Raw genomic sequence first — 24,608 nt, forward strand, 5'->3', positions numbered from 1 at the left:
ACTTACTTGTATCCTTACTGATACAATTTAATGGGGACACACAATATGGTAGACACTGGCTATACACAGTATATTCCCATATCATCTCCATGACCTATATTCCAAGTCATCTTTTGCTATAACTGGGTATGATCCCTCGCTGCACGCACTGTTGTCACTTGCTGGAACGGTTTTACTATTGTTAAGAGGTCGCTGAAGTTGGCAAGGAGTGGTCCCAATGTTCATAATGCATTTATATTTAGAAATAACTTCTATAGAAACAAAGGCAAAATTTTTATTAGGAAAAAAAAAAGGCTTGTTTTAATACATCACCATTTAGAAGAATGCATAACAAATTGGTCCTTTAATAAAAAACATCACAATGACAGAAAATTTGATACATTACACCTTTGAGGAGCCTGCCATCAGGCCAACCGGAAATAAACACGCACCTCCCACCAGCGACACACACAAATATGTACAGGCTAAGGAAGCAAAGGCTTAGGAAACTCACCAGAAGAGGGGGTGGCTACACCCACGTGTGTTTTCCTTAAAAACCTACTACATGGCTTTCCTTCATATGACTCAGCTCAAAGAAACTCTCAATCTAAAACTATTTCATGCTCAACACTATACACATGAAACATTAGGCAAACTTACATTTTCGTGGGGGCTGTTAACTGGAGGTATGAAATGTCTTGCATTTTTTGAGTGTGAAATCCACACCCAAACAGATATTATTATATAGCGCTTGCCACTCATGTGCTACATTATGAAAAAGCTTTCTGCACTACCATTCTCAGTGCTGGAGAGGACTATCAATGAGGCTTGGGTGCACAGGGCTCCCAGACTTCTAATACCTCTAATGGGAGATCTGAAGAGTACAATACATTTGGATATATAAGGAATTGTTTTCTTCTCACTGATAATGTTTCCCGACCTAAAGACAAAGCCCTCTTGGCACGACGCCACCTGCCGGGGTCCTAACACACAAGGTCTCTGCTACTGGACCTTGCAGTTCTCACTGGAGTGGGCACCAGCTTCCGGGCTGGCGGCGAACCGGCCGCGCTTGGGCCTCAGACCCTCCCTGGGGCTGTCCGGCGAGCCTCGGTCAGGACGGTTGCTGACTGTGAGTGGCCTCGTGGTGGGTTCCTGGGACATGGCGCCCGAATCCGCTGGGCTCTGCTGAGCAATGCTGACCTGCAACACAAGCATGTGTTAGGCTTCAATCCCATTCACATTGCCACAGCATGAAGAATACTGCGTGACCAAAGTCCGGGTTAAGTTCTTCTTCCCTAGGAAGGTGTCGGATGCAACCGCTGTCTGATGAGTGTCACCTTGCGACTTTCCATGCCGCCTCTGATGGCCAGAGACCGGCTCCTATGGCCAAAGGGGAGCAAATGTCCAAGACACACCTAAGAGAACCCAAACCACCTTCCATTTATCCTAATTGAGCCCCTGCTGTCATTCAAATGAATTTAACCCAAATGAGTCATGGCACCTTCCTAGCGTGTAAGCTCTAGTTACAACATTTGAAAGACCGACCACCTGTTCCCATGTCACGGCATCTTAACCATTCTCCTTACATCGCTGTTGGTTTCCATACTGGAGTTGAATTACAGCAGACGAGCAGCTACCTAATAATAAAGTCTTGGGGATAGTAAATCCCCTTTCTATGTCCTGCCTTTTAAGAGAAAGAAGGACCTTAGAAAATGTAAGCCTCTAAGAAGCAGATGAGAGCCACGCCCTTTTGTAGAGTCAGGTAGCAGTAAAAGAAGACAATAGAAAGAGAAAAGAGGAACAGGACAGGTAAGTGCACAAAAGCTTCCCTTGACCAAAGGCAACAGCGGAAGAGTCAAGTAGGAAGATATTTAAAAAAATAAAAAGCCGAGGGCAGGCTCTAACCAGGGCGACAGGTGTCGGGCACCAACTGAGGTGTGCTCTGTGACAGATTGCGTCCCGCGCAGCTGACAGCAGCGCCCCCTTTGAGGCGGTCGGAGGGGGTGGAAATTCTTTCCCCACTCCTACTCTTTCCATAGGAAGCGTGTGGTTTGAAAAGGCAGCTAAATACTTCTCATTACAGAAAACACAGCAGATCTGGCCGACAGACCAAACCCCTGGAAATCTCGCCTCGGCCTCCGATCACATGTGGACACTTCAAGGGAGCGGCAGCCTTGAAGGGGCAGGGGCAGGGCTCAGTGGAAAATTACCGTCCGCGGGAAGTTGAAGGAAAAACACAGTTTTACTGGTACTTTTCTTTTTTTTAAGGTAGAAAGTGATACAAAAGACAGTCATTTCCCTTGAACCCATCAGATGCAGGAGAATCAAATCTTCAGGTTCCCCAGAAAGAGAGAACTGAGCTAGTAAAACTTTCTTAACCCCAATTAGATCGCCCACGTCCCTCCCTGGACTTCCCTCACCTCTGAATTCTGTTTCTCTGATTCTGAACTAAGGAGAGGACCATCTGTCATCAGTTTAAGCCCTGGATTTGATTCTCATGTTGGTGTGTTAGTGTCAGTCTTGTTGAAAAGAGATGAGGTCAGATTCACCATGTCCTTGAGCTCTTAAGTGCACCCAAACCCGCACTGTCTTACACACAAGGTCTGCAGCCACACTGGGGAAGAGGGCGGGGGGGGAGGGCTCAGTGGAAAATGAAGTTCGTTAGTAGGAAAAAGCTCACGGCCCACTAAATGGTGATGCTACCGCCATCATCCTCCACCGTTCAGTGGCCCACCTGCTGGCACCAACCAAGCCCAGGTTCAGATCAAGTCTACACACCTCGGGCTCCCAGTCCCCAGCAAACCAGGAGATCCTAGGTTTGCTCATCCCAGAGACGTAACAGGGAGTGAGCCTCACCTAATCCACATTTCACCCATTTCCCCTTTTACTTTGTCAGATGTCACTAACTGTCCCGCTAAATGACCTAGGGGATCATCTCACTCAAGACTCAAGCCAGTCTTTTCAGCTGAAAGATCATAACGATGAGTTTCTAAGTAACTGCTTTAGAAAAACGATGCCTTGCTCTCTTTTTTCAAACCGAGTGATGAAATATGCTTAACAGATGAGGCAAGCATTGTAGAAGGTGACTCAAAAATGCTGAATTAAATTAAAATTCAATAGGCTGGATTTTGGAGTTTGTATCTAATCACAAAATCTCCTATAAACTCCTCTCAGAGGGAGCCCCTCCCTCATTTGCACACATGCACAAAACTGCTTTGCAATTCACAGCTGCTGGTGCCTCCTGCCGCCTGTAGCTAACACATTGCTCACAAGTCTGCAGGAAACCATGGTTATGACTGCAGCAGACTCAACAGCCGTGTGGAGAGCAGGCCCCCTAGTGTGCAAAGCCTTTTTTCTTAGAGAAGTTTGAACTCCACATGGAAACAGCTTTACCATCATTTCCTCAAAAAGAAGGGACCATGACCCGTCTGGAAATTTCATGAGATGATTTCCTAACACACCTTTAAAACATCTATTTATTATTGCAGTCACTTCGGGACAACATCAACAGCTCCATTCATTCAACAACTATCTATTGAATATCAGATGTTATATTAGACATGAGGACACAGGTAAACCATAAACATCATTGGCAACCTCACAGAACTAACTCATCCTGCAACTCAGAAGACAGACTTTTAAGCAGGTATTTCCTGTGTTGTGATTTCCTGTTTTAAGAACCAAATACCTCACTTGATCCCCGTAAGTGTGAGACCTGCAAGAAGGATATTCATGTATACTGAGGAGCAGGGAGCAGAGCCCAGTCAGGCACCTACAGAACTGGCCCAGCCTCCACCAGGACCTAAACCTGACTCCGGGACTGCAAGTGAGGGGTTATCTTATGTTAATAGGTTTGGTCAAGCTCAGAATGCTCACTCTTTGGAGGCACTAGTTACTTTATAGAAAAGAAGCCATCCTGGCCAGTTGACTTAGCGGTAAAGCGCTGGCCCAGCGTGTGGAAGTCCTGGGTTTGATTCTCAGTCAGGGCACACAGGAGAAGTGACCATCTGCTTCTCCTCCCTCCCCACCCCTATCTCTTTCTTTCTCTTTCCCTCCTGTAGCCATGGCTCAAATGCTTCAAGCAAAGTTGACCCTGGGCACTGAGGATGGCTTCATGGCCTCATCTCAGATGCTAAAATAGGTTGGTTGCCGAGCAACGGAGCAGCAGCCAAGATAGGCAGAGCATCACCTAGTAGGGGGCTTGCTGGGTGGATCCCAGTTGGGGCACATGTGGGAGTCTGTCTCTATGTCTCCCCTGCTCGCACTTAATTAAAAAAAAAAAGAAAAAGAAGCTGTACTTATGGGCACTGGGAAGTCAGGACCTTCTCCAGAATACTCTCTTCAGTGTTTTGCTATTACCAGCATCCTAGTTAATTCTAAATGTGAGTGAATGAGACAGAGAGAGGGGATGGAAGGGAAAGAGGAAGAAAGAAAGAAATGGGGGTATGGGGGAGGAAAAACTGTTGTGCAAAATGGTAAAATAATGATTGATCGATTGTAGAGAAAGAGGAAGGGACACGAGTAAGGATGAAAGGGAGGGATAAAAAGAGTGAGAGACAGAGAAATACTGACTTGTTGTTCCACTTATTTATGCAGCCATTGGTTGCTTCTTGTGTGTGCCCTGACCAGGGACTGAACCCACAACCTCAGCATGCCTAACCAACTTAGCTGCCCAGTCAGGACAAGGTTGAATATTTCTAATACAAGTAATGGATTATCAATTTTAATGAGTGAAAGAAAATTTCAGACCTTTCCTCCTCACCCCTGCATTTTAAAAAACTTTACAGTAGGTAAGTTACGAACAAACTTAATACTATGTATAAATTCCTTAACGCTTAACCTCTTATATATCAACAAACAAATTTACAAACACATTCTTATTCTAATGCAACTAATCACCAATGTCACCATATGTTGGTATCAAAACTCCTGATGAGAATAACACCTGCTCACTTAAGAATGATTACATGGGGTTACGACACTTTCAGAGCTTCGTTTGCTGGTTCAGGTAAGATAGCATATTTAAACTCTGACAAGTAAACAAAACTCACAAGTTTAAAAATTCTTGAAGCTATTCCAGCAACCTCCACTAATACTCCTGTGATGCCCAGTTTGTGAAACGTGGGAGGAAAAGCAAGACTGTGGCAGGGAGAGCAGGCGCACTCTGGGCGTCAAATCTTTGAGTCTCACCCTTCCCACCCTTTATGATCCCACTTACAGTAAGAGCGCAACCAAATGAGGAAACGTGAGCCTGCACTACAACGCATACGTTTGTGTACATAGACGGCAGCTGCAGGTGTGGGTTACAGTCATGCTACAAGGATCTGTTAAGCAAATATTCCCTCTGCTTTAAATAACATTTCCTGGGCTGTTTACAAGGTACACAGAGCTCACAAGGGTCTTAGCCCCCAACAAGTAAAACAGCAAAATCCGTCTACAGAGCTCCTCACTTCAGCCATCTAATGAAATGTGTGCTTTCCGTAGAAACTAAATGTGTAATAAAAAAAAACAAAACAAGAATCAGCAGCTGGGTGAGAGAAAAAAGCACTAAACTATCATGACCAAAGCCTGTGCCAAAAAAACAAAATACCTCTTCAAACCCCTCAACAGTAATGCCTGAAACTTTCTTACAAGTCCTCTGAGTTCTAACAGTGCCATTTCCCATTAAACTCTGTAAGTGGCCTCCTGGGTCAAGGGCAACCCATGCAGCAGGACACTGTAATGTTTATCCTTGGGGCTACTGACTGCTGACTTATTTATACCTCATGGAGAGGAAGGACAGACTTTGAAGAGCCCTCAAGTCAAATCTTTACCCAGATCATACCATCATTTCCTGGGTTTCACACTGTATATACTTGTTCACAGGAGTTTACCTTCTGTGATCTGCTGCCACCAGCTGTTGGTTTGGAGGTTTCGGCGTGATTTTCTCTGAGGATATTTAGGGGGGATGGTGCTAACTTCTGGGCAGCAAGGCGAGGGCTGGTCCTTGTTGCCATGGTAGTTCTTCGCAGGACATAGGGGCTTGTCTTTCCCGTCGGGATATCAGCAAACCCTAAGGACAAAAGAAGCTTCCTGTCAACATTGCCAGGTCCAATTCTATCTATAATGGAAATGATACGCAGTAGGTCAAGTTTTAACAAAGGTTAAGTGGAACTCCAAAAACGCTTTCTCCGGAACTAACAAGTTTCCTCTTATTAGAAACATATAAAACCAAAATGGTTAAAAGGGGAGGGGGGGCATCAATTTTTTCTTGCTCCTTCTATGAGGATGTCTTCACTTGTGCTTTTCTAAGATCTGAAGAACACACCAGACAGGACCTTATGTAAAATCGGGGGGGGAGGGGTAAAATGGAAAGAAGAAGGAAAAAGAAAGGCCAGTACTTGTGTACAGGGGGAGAATGTAAGTTGCTAACCACTACTTCGGGGGACCCCACCCATGTGGAGACTGGGGACAGAGCCCTGACCTGGCTGAGAGTGATTTCAGTTCCACTCTCCACATACATCACCTCCTTCCACAGGAGCTCGTGTGATCTGTGACAACCACAAACAAAATCAGTCCCAAGGATACTACGACAGGACATCACACACACACCAGAGCAGCACTAATGGCTAAAAAAAGCAACATTTGGTTGGTTTTTGTTTCTAAGCCTTTAACTACAAATAAAAATAGTAATGAGAAAAATAGCTTACTACAGTGGTACCTTGAGATACAAGTTTAATTCATTCCATAACCGAGCTCATAAGTCAGTCAATTCGTATATCAAATAAATTTCTCCCATTTAAAATAACTGATGTAGATTTAATCTGTTCCAGCCCTGTGAAACATCCCCAAACTATCCTAAATTATGAAAAAAGACATGTTTTTAATTAAGAAACACACATGTATACTTTACCAATCCATAAAAAAATATATGAAATAAAAGAAAAAAGTGTTATTTAGTACTGTATTCTTACCTTGGAGACAGATGAGTGCAGCTAACGGAGGTGAATGGCGGAGGAGGAGGGAGGGAGGAAGGGATGCAGGCACTGTAGACACGTAAACTAAAACTGCACTTTCTTAACACTAAATGTAAACTAAAACTGCATTTCTTTACTTTAAACAAAACTAAAACTGCCCTTTCTTTACTTAAAATAAAACCACAAAAACTTAATTGTAAAAAAATGCACTTTATTAACTTTAAACTTAATCTATCTAACCTTAACATTACATATTTTTCATTTAATCATCACCTGTTTTTTGCCTTTTTGGCTGCACTTTCAGCACTTTCACTTGTAGGACTTTTCAATAAAAATCTATCCAAAGAGGTTTGCTTTGGCCTGTCTTTTAAAATGTTACTGAAATGTGACAAACAAGTATCATTAAAAAGTGCTGAAGCATGACCAGTTGAAAATTTTCTGGGTATTTCTTTTCAATGAAACTTGAAAGCTTCTCCCACATTGCCAGCATGTCTTTAATTTCACTTGTAGAAATCACTTCCTCCGACTCTACCTCCACCTCACTACTAATCTCTTGCAGAAGCTCCATATGTTGCATCATCTGTAGCTCCTTCAACTCCTCAGTTGAAAGTTCTTCCTCATGTTCCTTGAGCTTGTTTACGTCAACCTCATCTACCTCCAGACCCACTGACTTTCCGAAGGACACAATCTCCTCCAACACTTCTACCTCGGTCTTGGTCTCTGGTTCAAATCCTTCAAAGTCCCTGTCTGCAACAACATCAGGCCATAACTTTTTCCATGCCGAGTTCAAGGTTCTTGTAACCTCTTGCCATGCCAAGTGAATAATGCGTAAACATATCACGATGTTGTAGTGATCTTTCCAAAACTCTCGAAGGGTTAGAATTGTATTCTCAGTCACCTCAAAGCAGCGGCAGAACAAGTGCTTTGTTTAAAGCTTTTTAAAGTTGGAAATGACCTGCTGATCCACAGGTTGCAAGATAGAAGTCGTGTTGGGTGGGAGGTAGAGGACTTTCATGAATTTGAACTCATCGAGAATGTCATCTTCAGGACCAGGTGGGTGGGCTGGAGTATTTTCAAGGATTAGTAATGCTTTCATCGGGAGTTTATTTTCTTGAAGATATTTCTTCACTGCAGGACCAAAGACGAGATTTACCCATTCAATAAAAACTACCACGTAACCCATGCCCTAGCATTGGCACGCCACATAACCTGCAGTTTTTCTTTAAGAATCTTGTGAGTCTTAAAGGGTCAAGGATTTTTGGAATGATACACTAGCAGTGGCTTTACTTTATAGTCACCGCTAGCATTTGCACACAATGCAAGGGTGAGACGGTCCTTCATGGGTTTATGGCCTGGCAGCTTCTTCTCCTCTGCAGTGATGAAAGACCTCCGGGGCATTTTTTTCCAAAACAATCCTGTTTCGTCACAGTTGAACACGTTGGGGGATGTAGCCTTCCTTTGCGATAAGCACAGCGAAACGTACGAAGTACTCCTCAGCTGCCTTAATGTCAGCACTCGCAGCTTCACCATGCCTCATCACCGAGTGGATGCCAGATCTCGAAATTTTCAAACCAGCCGTGACTTGCATTAAACATATCTTCTGCTGCCTCTTTTGAGATTGATGGTTCTTTACTTCTTCAAGTCGCAGTAAAATAATACATGCCTTTTTGCATATTAGTCTCCGTCACTGTATCTCCTGCCAGCTCTTTCTCTTTCACCCACACCAGCAGAAGTTTCTCCATTTCTTCATGGATATTTGTCCTTAATTGAGACAGAATTGTAGTTCCTTTCGCTGGATTTGCGCGTTTGATGGCATCCTTTTGTTTAAGGATGGTATAAATTGTAGATGTATTAAGGCCGTACAGCCTTGCCAGTTCAATCACTCATACATCGTGCTCAGGTTTTCCTATTATTTCTTGCTTTACTTCTATTGACATCATTCTCCTCTTCTCAACACTGTCCTTTACACTTACTTTCTTTGGCCCCATGATAGCACACAAAAAAAGTTAGTAAAAAATGCAAAAATGATGCAAGAACAAGTACAGCACATGAGATTCGACTTGATTCTGCAGGTAACACATGAGAAAGAATGAGATGCTGGTGTTGTGCTGCCGATACTGGACCCGTGCGCCAACATGCCAACTAGTGGCAGCTTCCCGAATCACGACATGTATCTCAGAATTTCGCTAGGATCTCAAACAAAAATACAGACCAAGTCGCAGCTTGTATTAAAAAAAAAAAGAATTCGTATGCAGGTCTGTTCATATCTCAAAGTACCACTGTACTTGGGGGCTAGACTTCCAACAGGCTACCATTACTCAGAACAGTGCTTTGCAAACCATCTAAGGCAAAGAACCAGTTTTAACAATTTGGGGGAGGGGAAGAGAGGTAATTTCTAATCTGCTATGGAAGGATATTTTGTATAATAAAGTAAAAAAATGAATTAATAGGCCCTGGCCAGTTGGCTCAGTGGTAGAGCGTCGGCCTGGCGTGCAGGAGTCCCGGGTTCGATTTCTGGCCAGGGCACACAGTAGAAGCACCCATCTGCTTCTCCACCCCTCCCACTCTCCTTCCTCTCTGTCTCTCTCTTCCCCTCCTGCAGCCAAGGCTCCAATGGGGCAAAGTTGGCCCGGGCGCTGAGAATGGCTCTGTGGCCTCTGCCTCAGGCGCTAGAATGGCTCTGGTTGCAACAGAGCAACGCCCCAGGGGGCAGAGCATCGCCCCCTGGTGGGCATGCCGGGTGGATCCCAGTTGGGCGCATGTGGGAGTCTGACTGCCTCCCCGTTTCCAACTTTAGAAAAATACAACAACAACAAAAAAATGAATCAATAGAGGAATGATTATGTGTTTGGATGTTATCACAATGTCACATTGCTATGAAAATTTTAAACTCTATTCTTGCTTTCTATACATTTTTTGGGGTCATGAACCAGTAATAATAACAGTTCTCCGTCCCTGGGCCACAGTGGGAGGACCACTGGGGTTTAAAAAAAAGTGGAATGTGGCTCCAGCCAGGGGGCCAGCATCATGGGGCCTGCCCTCCAGCTCACCTCCTACCTGGTTGCACATGGCTAGACAGGAACGCTTGAAGGGTGTCCTGGATGTTGGGATTTGTCAGCACAGGAATATTAAATTCTAAACAGGTTTTCAATAGTCATTTTACCAATTTACCAGCACTTTTTGACATGACCCTTATTTGGTCTCTCATGACAGAAAGGAAACCAGATACCTTAACAGTAGGATATCGCTTCTGAACATTCATTTGTACAGTTGCACAATAACCTAAAAATTAAATGCTTCTGTCTTTTTGCATGTGGACTTTCAGAGGAACACAGATAATTTTGTTTTAAAATTACGCCTTACCTTTCTTTACAACTTCTGGAAGGCCCTCAGGCTCAAATTCAGTGTCTTCCACGTCCTCTGCAGGGTGGAGACCACTTCTCACCGCTTTCCGGCTTCTTTTGGGAAACGACTCTGGTGTAGAAGGGGCTCTTCCTGCCTTGGCCTCACGAATCCCACTGGACCTTCGCCTTTGCCTTTTGCCTGGAGCTTTACTTTGGCCGGGTGACACCTTTTCAGTAGCAGAGGGGACTAGAGAGGATCCCAAGACCACCGACTTTGGCAAAGCAGAACTCAGTCGAGCGACTTGTGTTTCTAACATCTCTTTGGCTCTCTCCAACTTCTCGTGGCTTATCAGAAGGGAACAGTACTTATCCAGGTACTCGTCTGCCTCCTTGGTTTTCTCTTCAATGGTTTCCTTCAGTTCCTTTACCTCGGTCATTAATTCATCTACATGAGCATCCACAAGAGTACCTGTCAAAAATCACATCATGTCACTTGACACTCCTCTAGTTGACACTAGACATCATAAAGCAGAAAACCTTAGACCTGTTTTGGGTTTGTTTTTTTCAGAAGTGGGGGAGATAGATCGACACATGTTCTTGTCATTCAAACAACCTTTGTTTGGGAGGGATGATACCAAGGTAAATATTCTAGATTACGTAAATCTTATTAGGACAGCTTAAATAAAACCCACTGAAATTTCAAACTTGTATTTCAGCCAACCCATCAAACCTCCTTGTAGTTACTTATAGGAGATCAAATGGATTAATTCAGCACATCCTGTGTCCCTGTCCACACCTCCCACCATATGTGAATGAACAGTGTAAGCTGGTAAAGAACCACAGCCTCGGTTGTGACCGCTCCGGCGGGCAGAAGGGGGCCAGTGACAAGGCTGGTCCCAAAAACCTTTGAAGGCCCTTTGTTAGTGATGGAGGGTCCAACAAACAAAAGCTTGGGGGACGCTATAATGGTGGAAGTCTTGGTCAACTTGCAGCTGCCATGGTTGGCATGAAACCCATTAGAAAAACTCCCCAGAGCTGCAGTATACACTGAGTATACTCTTCTCAGCAGGAAGGACCACTGACCCAGCCTGCCGGGCTACGGTGCAGAAGAGCCACTCAAACCACGTTTGCTATCAGCTCTCCACACGGTAAGTAGCATTCCATTCGGGCATGTGTGCAGAAAAGTTGTCTTTCCTTTCTTATTTTACCTCCACACTGAAAAATACAGCCCCCAACCCTCCATGTAGTTGACCCACAAGGGCGGGCCGAGGACAACTCCAAGTGACTATGTGTCAACTGCCAGCGCCAGCTCAGATGCCAACCTGCTGACACAGGAACTACGTAAATGGACATCGCGGGAAAACCTCTTCCTGGAAGGGCTCATTAGCAAAAAGCGCTGTCAGTTTCTGGGACGTTTTATAAACTTCTATTTCAAAATGCACGCTTCATTCAGAATCCTGTGAATGACCCCAAGCTGAGCACCAAATTCAGAAACTGGGAGATGGACAAGTGTTTCACTGAACTCAACAGAAAATCAGGTGTCAGTTCTGCCGACCCGGTGCGAACAGGCTGAATGCCACCCGAGTATGAGAGCAGGGCACCCAGATCCCACCCGACATGCAGAGCGCCCGGATCCCATCCGAGTATGAGAGCAGGGCGCCCAGATCCCACCCGACATGCAGAGCGCCCGGATCCCATCCGAGTATGAGAGCAGGGCGCCCAGATCCCACCCGACATGCAGAGCGCCCGGATCCCATCCGAGTATGAGAGCAGGGCGCCCAGATCCCACCCGACATGCAGAGCGCCCGGATCCCATCCGAGTATGAGAGCAGGGCGCCCAGATCCCACCCGACATGCAGAGCGCCCGGATGCCATCCGAGTATGAGAGCAGGGCGCCCAGATCCCACCCGACATGCAGAACGCCCGGATCCCATCTGAGTATGAGAGCAGGGCGCCCAGATCCCACCCGACATGCAGAACGCCCGGATCCCATCCGAGTATGAGAGCAGGGCGCCCAGATCCCACCCGACATGCAGAACGCCCGGATCCCATCTGAGTATGAGAGCAGGGCGCCCAGATCCCACCCGACATGCAGAGCGCCCGGATCCCATCCGAGTATGAGAGCAGGGCGCCCAGATCCCACCCGACATGCAGAACGCCCGGATCCCATCCGAGTATGAGAGCAGGGCGCCCAGATCCCACCCGACATGCAGAGCGCCCGGATCCCATCCGAGTATGAGAGCAGGGCGCCCAGATCCCACCCGACATGCAGAGCGCCCGGCTGGCGCCCACCTGGCTGCTGCTGCTCTCGCGAGCCTTCCAGGCGAGACAGCTCCTTCTGCAACAGCTCCTTCTCCTCCTCCAGCTGCTTACAGGATTTGATGAGCAGCTTTATTTTCCCCTGGGCACGCTCCGTGTCCTTCTTCAGCTGACTGGCGTGTTTCAGACTGTCCATCTAACAAACAAACACTTGAATTTAAAACCTTCAATTTCTTTTTATGAACAGATAAGAAAATAATTATGAGACATAATTAAGAATAGTATTTTGTAACTTTAAGAATTACTGTGTTCAAACTAAAACATTTAAAGGTGAAAACAATTCACTTTTTCTCCTCGGTTTCCTAAGTGTCCCTAGTAGACACTGGTTTTGTCACTCAGTGTCAACAAGCATAGAGCATAGCTCCTGAGATAGTATTCTCTTAAGTGGCTCCCCACACCTGTGTTTATCCAATGGGATTCACACCTGGGGGTGGGTCAAAATCCTCTCTGAGAGAATTATGTTCCCAGTTGTCATCTTGTGCTGGTGCAAAATTTCAGTACCTAAGGTGACACTAGTTTTAGTTACGCCAAGTGAAGTCTAAACAATATTACGGCTCACAATACAAATTTACAAGTTATAAGTAGCTCAACTAGAAACTGAACAGAATAGTGGGTGGATTGTGGCATCACGCACAACTCAGTAATGCACGTTCAAGTTCCTTCACCCAATTGCCACCTCCAAGAAAGCTCTGAAAATAATTTGGAGGCAAAAGTTGACCTAATAATAGCAAGGCACTTGGTTGTTATTTACCCTGCCTTGTGAGAATATTCACATTTTGCTACAGTAATGTGAAATGGTATGAAGTATTACACCAGATATTCCTAGGATATTATATAATATGTGGCATATGCATTGTATTATATACTATCTAACAAATGCAGAATTCTAAAACAATTTAATTCTAAAAGTTTCTGGTAAGAGATCATGAATATATAAAGACAAGCCAAACTACTATGAAAAAAAAAGAAAAACACAAGATTCATGTTGCTAGTGATTTCATTCCTTGTACATTTCATCTTGAAATCATTTATTAGCAATGTTGCAGAAAATCTGCACTTTTGAAACTCTATTTCTGATTCTAACCATAATTGGATTAGAGATGGATTAATCCAATTTCAACAATGCTTATTAACTGGTACTTCATTGCAATATTTATCTGAATAGACTCAACAATGCACCATTTTGTACATGGTACGTATATAAATAAACATTGCCCACAGTAAAACTGTCAAAGATTAAAAAGGCAGAAAATAAGTAAATAAAAAGTTGACCTGAAGCTACTTATTTCTATTATTACATCTAACATCTATCATTGTGTAATAGGGTATCACTGATCATTAATATTATTCTGGATTTTACTAGTTTGTATTCCATTGGTATATTTCCTTCACCTTGATAAGTGCGTAAGAGCAACAAACCTAAGAAGTTTATACCTAGTTTTCTGTTTGTATATATTCAATATAAATACATACAATAAATTATAATTAATATAATTTTAAATTTTTAAGTCATCTTTTAGTAAAGGCCTTTACTGGAAGATAATTTATTTTCCAGATTCATTATTGTACACTCTGGACGGTATTCGTTTTATGAGAAATATCTGTAGGTATAAAAATAGCCTCCTATTCCAAATATGTAGAGGAACTCCCATCTAAGAATCCTGAGAGTAGGGCTTACCTCCTTTTACTCTGGTCCCCATGAGGACAGGAAGAGAAGAATGCACACATACAGGTGCCTGACCAAATGGTCCGTACACCTTGGAAGCCAGAGGGCAGTGGGTAGGTTAGGTGGCAGCAGTGAATTGGACCCATCAAGCAAGACTTTGGAATTACCTACCCAATTAATACCTACAGCTAAGGGGCCTGCCCTAATCTTACTGATCTTCATGTCCATCTTGAGAAGTCTTTACATTGTCTAGTTTGAGAGGGGTCACTGAGCAGTATTATAGTTTATTCAAGCCTTGAAACTGTAGGCTATCCACTGATTTTTTAAAAAATAACTCAGCAGAGAATTGATGAGTGATTTTATTTATAACTACAAAAAGGTTTCATGCAAATTAAAATGAACCCTCATCATTTGATATTATTAAAACCACTATCATTCCGTATAACCCACTATAAGTCATGGAGCAACGAGAAGTAAGCACACCTTTGTTTTCTTCAATTCTTCTAAAATCACAGTGGTTGTTTTCAAAGAATTATTGAGTTCTTCTTTACTGGCCTTGAGGAGGTCTATCTCCACCTTCTGTGAGCTGAGACATTCTTCTTTAGAAGTCAATTTCTCTCGATATGTCTGGATTTCCTTTTCATGCTAGGGAAGAAAAAGGCAACTTTAACCAGGAGGCTCAGTGAAAAACACTGTAAGCCAGGGGTCCCCAAACTACGGCCCGCGGGCCGCATGCGGCCCCCTGAGGCCATTTATCCAGCCCCCGCCGCACTTCTGGAAGGGGGCACCTCTTTCATTGGTGGTCAGTGAGAGGAGCATAGTTCCCATTGAAATACTGGTCAGTTTGTTGATTTAAATTTCCTTGTTCTTTATTTTAAATATTGTATTTATTTCAGTTTTGTCTTTTTACTTTAAAATAAGATATGTGCAGTGTGCATAGAGATTTGTTCATAGTTTTTTTTATAGTCCGGCCCTCCAACGGTCTGAGGGACAGTGAACTGGCCCCCTGTGAAAAAAGTTTGGGGACCCCTGCTGTAAGCAAATCAAACAAAAAAGAAAACTGCCGTTCTAAGGACCATTTCAAATGGCTTTGCTACTCTCCTACTGTTCTATTCCAAAGTGGAAATGTACTTTTTAAAACTCACTTATAAAATGAGACATGTACAGGTAACCAAGGGAGAAAAGTTAACAGAAGAGGACCCTTCAGATAGCATAATAATAATGCAGACCTGTGATCTTCTTGCAAGAAATGCCTCATCACCATAGTCAACACACCCTCCCCAGCTCCCCATAACCGCACTCCATGGTTCACCTGCTTGTTTGTGTCCAGGAGCAAAGCGTGGTGTGTCCTTTCCACATCCTGAAGCTGCAGCTGATATGCAGCTATTTCTTCTGTCATTTTCTCTTGCTTCTCCATCTGGTCTTTGCGTAAGCAATCCAAGCTCCTTTTCAATTCACTGTTTTCTAGTATGAATTCCTTCAATTGACTCTAATGAGATGGATAAAACAATCAGGGGAAAATAATTAAGAACCTAGATATATATATATCTTCAGGAAATACTGAGGACTGAGGGGGAAAATAGTTGATGGGCAAGACAAAAATCTATCCAGAATGGTGCCATAGTCCTTAGCAATGCATTCACTTTAAATTTCAACTTCATTTCCAATGATAATTTCCTCTATTCCAGTCCAGCTAGCCCCAAGGTCACACCCATGGGAGCACAGAATTTCTGAAACCTGACTTCAAGCCAACCACTCTGGGACAACCCAGGCTCCATACTCCCTCCCGGGTATGAGGCTCACTGCGGTAGCTCCTTGCCCTCGTCAACAGCACCGCCATCACAACCTTCACACTCAAGCCCTCCAGACTTACATGCTCTTCCTCAGCCAGCTTAGCGTCTATGTTCTATCACTGTAAGAATTTCCCTCTAAATGTGCTGAACTCTTGTGCCCCTCTCTCCTCTGCGCGGGCAAGCAAAACCCCAGCCCTGAAGGATCTGCCTTCCCCATGCCTGATCACAAACAATGGTTTCTGTACGTGTCTATATACATGCCACATCCCCTTCCGCACCTCCCGTTCACTCGACCCACTGCAACCTGCTTTCAACCCAACTCCCTGAAATAGACGCCATGAGATCATCCACCTCCACACTGCAAATCCGAGGGGCACGCTTCAGTCCTCATTTACTTCTAAGTCGGATCTGAAGCCGCTGACCATTCCTCCTGTCCTGAGAGAGCCTCCATGCTGGCTGGTAGGACACGACACTCGCTCATATGCGTCATCATGTCCTCTCAGCCTCCTGGCTCACCTCCTCCATCTCACCCTGCACACCAGGAGTCCTCTGGGCTTGGTCTGTATTTTCCACCACTCCCGTAATTTTTAAATACAGCCTATATTTTGAACCAGTCAAATGAATGTATCCACCCCAAACCTTTCCTTTAAACTCAGCCTCACGTGTTTGGTGTCATTTCAGATATTGTTCTAACACGTTACTATGGTCTTCCCTCCTGTCCAATCTTTTATCATATCATTTTCCGTCTGATTGTAGACACAATGGGGTCCTTTCAATTTCTAAAAAAAATGCTAAATCCTTTTTTTACATTTTTATTTACTGATTTTAGTGAAAGAAGGGAGAGAGAGAGAGAGAGAGAGAGAGAGAGAGAGAGAGAAACATCGATCTGCTCCTGTATGTGCGGACCGGGGATCCAACCAGCAACTTCTGGGCTTCTAGACAACGCTCTAACCAACGGAACTCTCCAGCCGGGGCTAAGGTCTTTTCAGTCTCAAGGATGTTACCACACTGTTCTCCAGACCCAGAGGTTCTGCCTACTCATCTAGCCAATTTTTTGCGGGGCTGACTTCTGATCCTACAGGCGACATTCTGTGATCACCTACCCCCACACTCCAATTCCCAATTATTCTGCAATAAAGAATCTTATTTGTTTCCTTGATAGCACTAACAGTTTGTGACTTTTTCATGTTTCCTATTTAATGGCTTATTGTGTGTCTAGACTGTGAGCTCTATGAGTACAAGAATCCCAGGAGAGCCCTGGCCGGTTGGCTCAGCAGTAGAGCGTCGGCCTGGCGTGCGGGGGACCCGGGTTCGATTCCCGGCCAGGGCACATAGGAGAAGCGCCCATTTGCTTCTCCACCCCCCCCCCCTCCTTCCTCTCTGTCTCTCTCTTCCCCTCCCGCAGCCAAGGCTCCAATGGAGCAAAAACGGCCCGGACGCTGGGGATGGCTCCTTGGCCTCTGCCCCAGGCGCTAGAGTGGCTCTGGTCCCGGCAGAGCGACGCCCCGGAGGGGCAGAGCATCGCCCCCTGGTGGGAAGAGCGTTGCCCCTGGTGGGCGTGCCGGGTGGATCCTGGTCGGGCGCATGCGGGAGTCTGTCTGACTGTCTCTCCCCACCGTTTCCAGCTTCAGAAAAAAAAAAAAAAGAATCCCAGGAGAGCTAGGTTCAACGTTCTGTTCCCTAAGCTTAGTAGTACTTATAATTTATAGAATGAATACTTGAGTGAATAAAACACCTGTAAGCTAACACACTCATCTGCATAAACTGAAGGCTAAACAACTAGCTTTTCTTTTCAGCAGAGCCTACAAATGAAATGCAAACAATAATATTTGGGACAGTCGCCCGCTGCTCAGTGCCGAAGATTTCAGCAGATGCAATACTCAAATTTATCACCAGTACAAACTCCTTCCACACAGCACTGCCAGAAAACTCCTTAAGTCAATTGTTGAGACTAAATGCCAAAAAGTTATAAATTTTCATTCGCTTAAATACAGTATTTATAGTAGAAATTTCCTCAACTTTGGTTGTTCCACTTATTTATGCACTCATTGGTTGATTCTTATATGTGCCCTGACCAAGGATCAAACCTGCAACCACGGCATATTGGGATGATGCTATCCACTAAACCACCTGGCTAGGGCTCCCCAACTTTTTATACTGGTTCTTACAAATATTTCAACTTTTTGTAATTATTCAGGGTCATAATCCCAACTCTGTTTCACTATCCTTTCCTAAGTGTTCCTCAGGGATGAGCTGCACGGGGACAGCTTGGGGACAGGAATGCCTACCGTGTCACTGCACTTGCCCGCTCTGCATGCACAGCGCCCCCCCCCCCCCCCCCCCCGCCCCGGGACTCAGTGTTGAGTGATTCAGGAGAGAGGGAGGTGGCGTGAATCCGCAGCGCCTGCTACAGGAACAGCAGTGCGGAGTGGCGGCCCAAAAGCTACAGATCGGCCACACTCACCGTGCTCTAAAATCACACCCAAGACTGCTCTAACTTTACATACATTTCACTGTAACTTCCTTTCTGTTGTTATTTCTCAGCAAGATCAGTGCATCTGTCTCTAGCAACATTCTGGCTTGTAGTCTGCGTCAAGCTAAGAAAATAGCTTATTGAAAGCTGCATGAAATCTATTTCTGATGGAAGTTAACATAGTACAAGGGTCCTCTTCTATGAAAAAGCATTTGGGCTCCATGACAGGCCTGGTCATGTATTCCCAGGCCTCTCGTGATTCCTTCTGGGCCATGACAGTCCGCACTGGCTGGTGAAGATTACTGCAAGTCTTAGCATGACATAAGCGCGGGGTTCTTTTTTCAAAAGCTAAAAAGAAGTTCAGTGCATTACAGAAGATTTTACAAAAACTAACAAGGAGAAGGTGCACGCTGAATTACCAATCTGTCACAGAGAAACTTACTTTGCTGGTCTTCGTTTCCTCCAACATTAACGTTAACTCCTCAGTGAGCCTGTTCTTCTCCTCAGTGAGCCTGTTCTTCTCCCCAGTGAGCCTGTTCTTCTCCCCAGTGAGCCTGTTCTTCTCCTCAGTGAGCCTGTTCTTCTCCTCAGTGAGCCTGTTCTTCTCCCCAGTGAATTCTTCCTTCAGCTCCGTCATCTTCTGGATCATCTCGTGCACTTGACTCTGCAGCTCGGCTTCCTTCGAAGTCATTGCATTTACCTGAAATTTAATCTGCCATTAGAATCTGCTTCTGGTTGTCTGTTTTGATCAAATTAATGCATTGATAAAACATGTTCATGACATCATTTCAGGCTTCAATAAGAAAATACATCCCGGCTAATCCTCCCCTTCCTAATCCACTCAACTAATATGCTCAAATCCTGCTGGTGAGCTTACCTTTTCTTCTGAACCAAGATTTCATAAAAGACAGCGATAAGGATAGGAATGACAAGGAAAGATAATATTACTATTAAAATCCTTCGTAAAGATGTTAATTTGAATTAAACTTAAACATCAGAGACTACTGAATGAGACAGCGTCTTAGATTTTCATCATTTCTTGGACCTCACATTAATCCTCCAATGCCGAACTAAGCTGCAACAGCGTGGCTGTGATTAGTTACAGCCAGCTAGAGCTCTGTTGTTTGCCTGTGCTCCTTGATGTTATAACAGCATGGTAGTTTTTTAATCATCTCCACCAGAACCACCACCTCTTGCAAGCCATCCAAACACTTGAAATTCTTGGAAAATAGTTACGATAAATTGCATGCCCTTTCTCCTTTAATATTTGTCCAATAAAAATGTGATTGGAAGGAATCCCTCTCCGAGATCAGTAAGCAAGCACAAGGGCAAAAACTTAATTTTTCATTAATAAGTGTGCCTTTTGATGGTAGAATCTTCCCTTAAGCATCAGCTAACGAAACAGGCGATTACACGAGAAGTTACAAGAGAGGGGATGGAAAGCAGAGATCCCAGCAAAGACCCTGGAAGCCGCAAGGGTTCTATTGATGACAATTATATCATCTTTAATAGTCCTTTCTCCTAAAGGCAATAAAGGCAAGGCAGGCACAAAGGGGATCCCTTCTGATCCTAACCAGTACCTGTTATACTCTCTATAGCAGTGGTTCTCACTTGGGTACAGGGAGCCCATTACTCTGACGCCTTGTGGGAACAGGAAGTATAATTAGAACCAGGAACTGTGTGCACAACCTACAGCTTCCCCAAGTCCTGGTGCCATATTGAAACCCTGGGCCAATCCGTAAGAGTCCCATGCAAATGTATGCCCACGCAGAGTCACTATTGCTGGAGCCAACTCAATGTCCTCAAAGTTCAAGACCCCATGAACTTCAAGCCTTTATACAAAGTCTGGTCCAATACTACAAACACAGGCCAGAGGGAAATACCACTCCCCTAAGGGTTTCCCTCCCTCACGGTTAACACAGCAAATGTAGATAAAGCCACTTACTTGTTCAACAAAGGATACTTTTTCCATTTTTGTCACCTCCAGCTCTTTCTCCAGGTCCATGTAAGAACTCTGCAGCGCCACGAAGGTGTCCTGCAGGGAGTCGTTTTTGGACTGCAGTCCTTGGATCTTCTGCTCCAACTCCACCATCAGATTCTCCAGGTCTGCCTTTTGCTTCTTCCAAACTTGCTGCTCTCCTTCCACCTGGGACAGTTTAGTGAGGAGCTCCTCTTGGTCTTGGATTTGACTTTTTAGTCCGTTGATTTCTTCCTCTTTCTTCTCGAGTTTCTGTTTGCCATCTTCTACCTCTTGAATGAGGCTATTCACAGAAGACTGCAAAATAATGTGATTACTTTTGGCCTCGTCCAGGCCTTGCAGCAACTGAGACTTCTCATGTTCAAGATGACCTACTTGATCACTCAGGTCCTGTTCTCTGGTCTTCCAGGTCTCCTGGTCATCACACAAGACTGCTACCTTCTCCTTCAGATCATTTAATTGTGTCTGAAGCCTCTCCTCAGCGATTTTAGAGTCTTCTTTCAGCTGAACATTTTCCTCTTCTTTCTCTCGCAACAGATTTTCAAGTGAAGATTTTAATATTTCCAATTCAGATACTCGCCCTTGCTCTTTTTGTAATTCCTCTGTCAGACTTTCTTTTTCTGACCTGATATTGACAAGACCTAACTCCAGGTCTCTCAGATTTGGGGCCATCCTCTCTATCTGGGCTTGTAGGGTCTCGACCTCTGCTTTGGAGCTCCCCGCCTCCAGAACCACGTGCTCATGGATTTTTCTTGACATTTCTAGTTCTCTTTCCAGGTCCTCGACTCTCTCCTTAAGCAAATCTGCATGATGCTCACTATCCTGCAGTTTTTCTAAGACATGGAGGTGCTTCTTTTCATCAGCTTCTAGGTGGGTTTTCAGCTTTTCGATGCTGTTTCTCAGCAGGTGAACTCCCTGCACTGAGGAGCCCAGGCTCTGTGCTGTGACCTCCCCGGTCTCTTGGTCACCACACAAGGCTGCTACCTGCTTGGTCAGCTCTTCCCATTCTGCCTGAAGCATTTCCACTGTGGCCTTAAATTCTTCTTTCACCTGTATTTTTTCTTGTTCCTTTTCCTCTACTAGGTTTTTCAATGAAGAGAGTAATGTGTCCAATTCAGACACCTGACCTTGTTTTTCCTGCAGCTGCTGGGTCAGATTTTCTTTTTCAGACTTGACAGCCACAAGGTCTAATTCTAAGGCTTCCAGTCGTCTGTTGGTCAATTCTATTTGTGATTTGAGGGTCTCCATCTCTGCTTTGGCATTCTCAGCATCAAGGATCACCGCCTCTTGGTTTTCCTCCGCCATCTGCAATTCCCTTTCAAGATTCTCAACTTTGTCCTGAAGCGAATCATTCCTGCGCTCGCTTTCTTTCAGTTTCTCTAAGACATGGAGTCGCTTCTGTTCGTCAGCCTCAATGCGGACCCTCAGTTTCTCAATGCCAGTCCTCAGCTGACGCACCTCGTCCTGCGTTGAGTTCAGCCTCACGACGACCTCACCCTTCTCCATGACCGCAGCCTCCAGGGCCTCGGTGACCGTCAGCTTCTCCTGTTCCATTTCACGTAGTTGGTTCTGCATGCTTTCGGATTCCCTTACAAGAGATTCTTTTTCGCGATTCAACTGTCCGATTTCGTTTTCCAGCTCGTGTTTTACCAAAGACAGCGCCTGTGAGTCCTTTTCCGAACTCTGCAGCTGCTCCAGGAGGCGGGCTTTATCCTCGACCAGCCCGCTGACATCGGTGGACAAGGTCTGAAGTTGCTGCGTTTTGTCCTTGATCTCAGCTTCCACCGTGTCAATGTGGTGGAGACACTCCGCTTGGCGGGATTCCAGCTCTTGTATTCTCTCCTTCATCTTCTCGGACACCAGGCCCAGGTCTTTGTTTTCTTTTGACAAAGTAGCTAAGTCTCCATGAAGTCGGTTTCTCTCACTTGTGACCCCAGAGAGTTCTTCCTCAAGACAGCATATAACACGCTGCTTGTTTTCATTGTCATTTTCTAAATGGAGCTTGTCTGTCCGCACTGCCTGGAGGTCAGCTTCCACGGCACGGACATGCTGCTCAAGGTGACCTTTCTCAGACTTGGTCCTCTCCAGCTCCCCTTCCACATCATGGAACCTCTCTCTCCAGCTATCATTGACCTTGGCTACGTCACCTTCAGCAACTTCATTTGACAATGTAGCTGTGCCTGCTTCTAAACTAGAGTTGAGGCATTCTGGACCTTCTACTCTCTGGCAGAACTCCGGGTTATCACAAGAAAAGGATTTCAACTTTTCCATTAGATCAGATTTTTCCTTTTTAAGTTCCTCAACTGTTTCCCCCAATTCTCTGCACGTTTCAATCTTGGTAGTTAGCTGTACCTGCTGTAAATTGAGTTTTAAGTCTAACTCTTTTATTTCGCTTCGCAAAATTTCAACATTTTGGTCACGTTCCTCTATGGCATGAAGTAATCGCAGATTCTCACATGATGTCTCTTTTACCTGCTGCTGGAGATTCTGAATGGTTACCTGAGTCTCTAGGAAACCCACTGGTCCCGGAGCATCAGGGCCAGAAAGTGACAAACCAGAAATGTCTTCTGAGAAGTCCTGGGTTTTGTCCTCCACTAGGGACTCAAAACGGGTCTCTGGGGACTGCTCCTGAGAACGTTCTCCTGCCGGCATAGCTGCCCCTGTCTTCGAGACTTTCTCCATCTCTGGACTGAGGTCCTGCTGGCCACCTTTGTCACAGACTGGATGAATGTCTTGCTTCGGTGTTCTCTCTTCAGCTGCTGAAGTACATTCTTTTGATTCACTTGAGTCACAGCTATTGTTTCCAACCAGAATAGCCTGCAGTTGTAATATACAATGAGAATGCATTTTACTTTTCAGGAAGAATTATAATAGAACAGGCTTAATTATTACTTTATAGAAACTGGCTTTTTGCCTCTGCTAAATATAATACATCTCTTCAAATGACATATTTCCTACCACATTCTCGGCCTGCCATCCACATAGTCAACACAGCTAAACAAACTTTCAGTAAGTGTTCCCTTTGGGCAAGGCACTGCCTAAGGTATTTATCACAATGACAATTCCTCCAGTTATTTGATCACATTGTTTTTATTGCTAGCAGCAGTCCAGGTAGCCCAAATTTAACATTTCCCTTTGTGATGATCAAACAAGAGGCTAGCCAATTCCACATAAAAAGCTCAATTTCCATCATCAGTATTTCTGATATGATATTCTTCAATGAGAACACAGTAAGGTTTCATGACCAAATTGCCAGCCCAAGGCCTTAAGCACAGAGCCTGTACTTACTATCTATATTCTTAGATAAATCACATGTGGACGTCACCTTCCTCTCATCTATAAAATGTGGATCAGCTGCTGTGACTGCTCCTGCCACCTCTTCGCCACCTGCCCTTTCTATCTTAGAGACAGAGGGATCGAAGGGAGAGTCTACAACTGTATAGCCTTACTAGTTTAGCTGGTAGATGAGGAGGACAAAGTTGTAAGTAACTAAGCAACTTCATATTTAAGAAAGAAATGTCTTTTAAAATGACTGGTACCAAATCAGATTTGCATCAGAGCAAACTGTTAGAAAATAATTCAGTAATGTGTAATGAAGTCATGTTAGTTTCATTTCTGAAACTATAATACTGAAAATAGTCTGAAAAGCTTTTTGCAGTGGTGATATAGCCAATGAGGTTTATCTGAGGCATGATTATTGCTAATTGGAAAAAAAAATAGCCTGAAGGGATAAGAGACATGAAAATTCCTATCACATTACCATCTCTAAGCTCTAATTTAATATGTAAGTGTGCTTTATTAACACACAAAGAATAAAAACATACAACATACACATCCTAAAGACAACGTTCTGACTCCATAATGTAATTTTCTCCAGGAGACTTTAAAAACTCATCTTTAATAATTTCCTATATAATGGTGTTTAAATGTAATCACTGTAGAAATTTAGCTTCCCAAAAAGGTTTACTCGGGTTCCAAAAGTTCCGGTTTGCTTTAAAAAAAAAAAAAAAGATTTTGGAATTTTATTTTTTCTTGAGAGAGACAGACAGGAAGGGAGAGAGATGACAAACACCAACTCAGAATTGCATCACTTTAGTTGT

The 24,608-nt window shown here is 44.4% G+C and overlaps 1 protein-coding gene and 1 non-coding gene across 2 annotated transcripts in view; one reads left to right on the top strand and one right to left on the bottom strand.

The window, feature by feature from the left end:
- Nucleotides 1-283: 283 nt before the first annotated feature.
- CENPF (centromere protein F) overlaps nucleotides 284-24,608 on the bottom strand; it is a 55,856-nt gene continuing 31,531 nt past the window's right edge. Inside the window, exons 13-20 of the mRNA XM_066361748.1 lie at nucleotides 20,476-23,325; nucleotides 18,973-19,230; nucleotides 15,577-15,753; nucleotides 14,748-14,909; nucleotides 12,572-12,734; nucleotides 10,299-10,748; nucleotides 5,853-6,031; nucleotides 284-1,179 (exon numbers count right to left, since the gene is read on the bottom strand). Coding sequence (XP_066217845.1) covers nucleotides 982-1,179; nucleotides 5,853-6,031; nucleotides 10,299-10,748; nucleotides 12,572-12,734; nucleotides 14,748-14,909; nucleotides 15,577-15,753; nucleotides 18,973-19,230; nucleotides 20,476-23,325 — 4,437 coding nt within the window. The 3' untranslated portion in view covers nucleotides 284-981. The remainder of the gene's footprint in view (nucleotides 1,180-5,852; nucleotides 6,032-10,298; nucleotides 10,749-12,571; nucleotides 12,735-14,747; nucleotides 14,910-15,576; nucleotides 15,754-18,972; nucleotides 19,231-20,475; nucleotides 23,326-24,608) is intronic.
- LOC136396390 (U4 spliceosomal RNA) lies at nucleotides 24,155-24,301 on the top strand. Its single transcript, XR_010749679.1, has one exon. It is a non-coding gene; the product is annotated as a U4 spliceosomal RNA (small nuclear RNA).

Source organism: Saccopteryx leptura, chromosome 2 (assembly GCF_036850995.1).
Source record: "Saccopteryx leptura isolate mSacLep1 chromosome 2, mSacLep1_pri_phased_curated, whole genome shotgun sequence".
Lineage (NCBI taxonomy): Eukaryota > Metazoa > Chordata > Mammalia > Chiroptera > Emballonuridae > Saccopteryx > Saccopteryx leptura.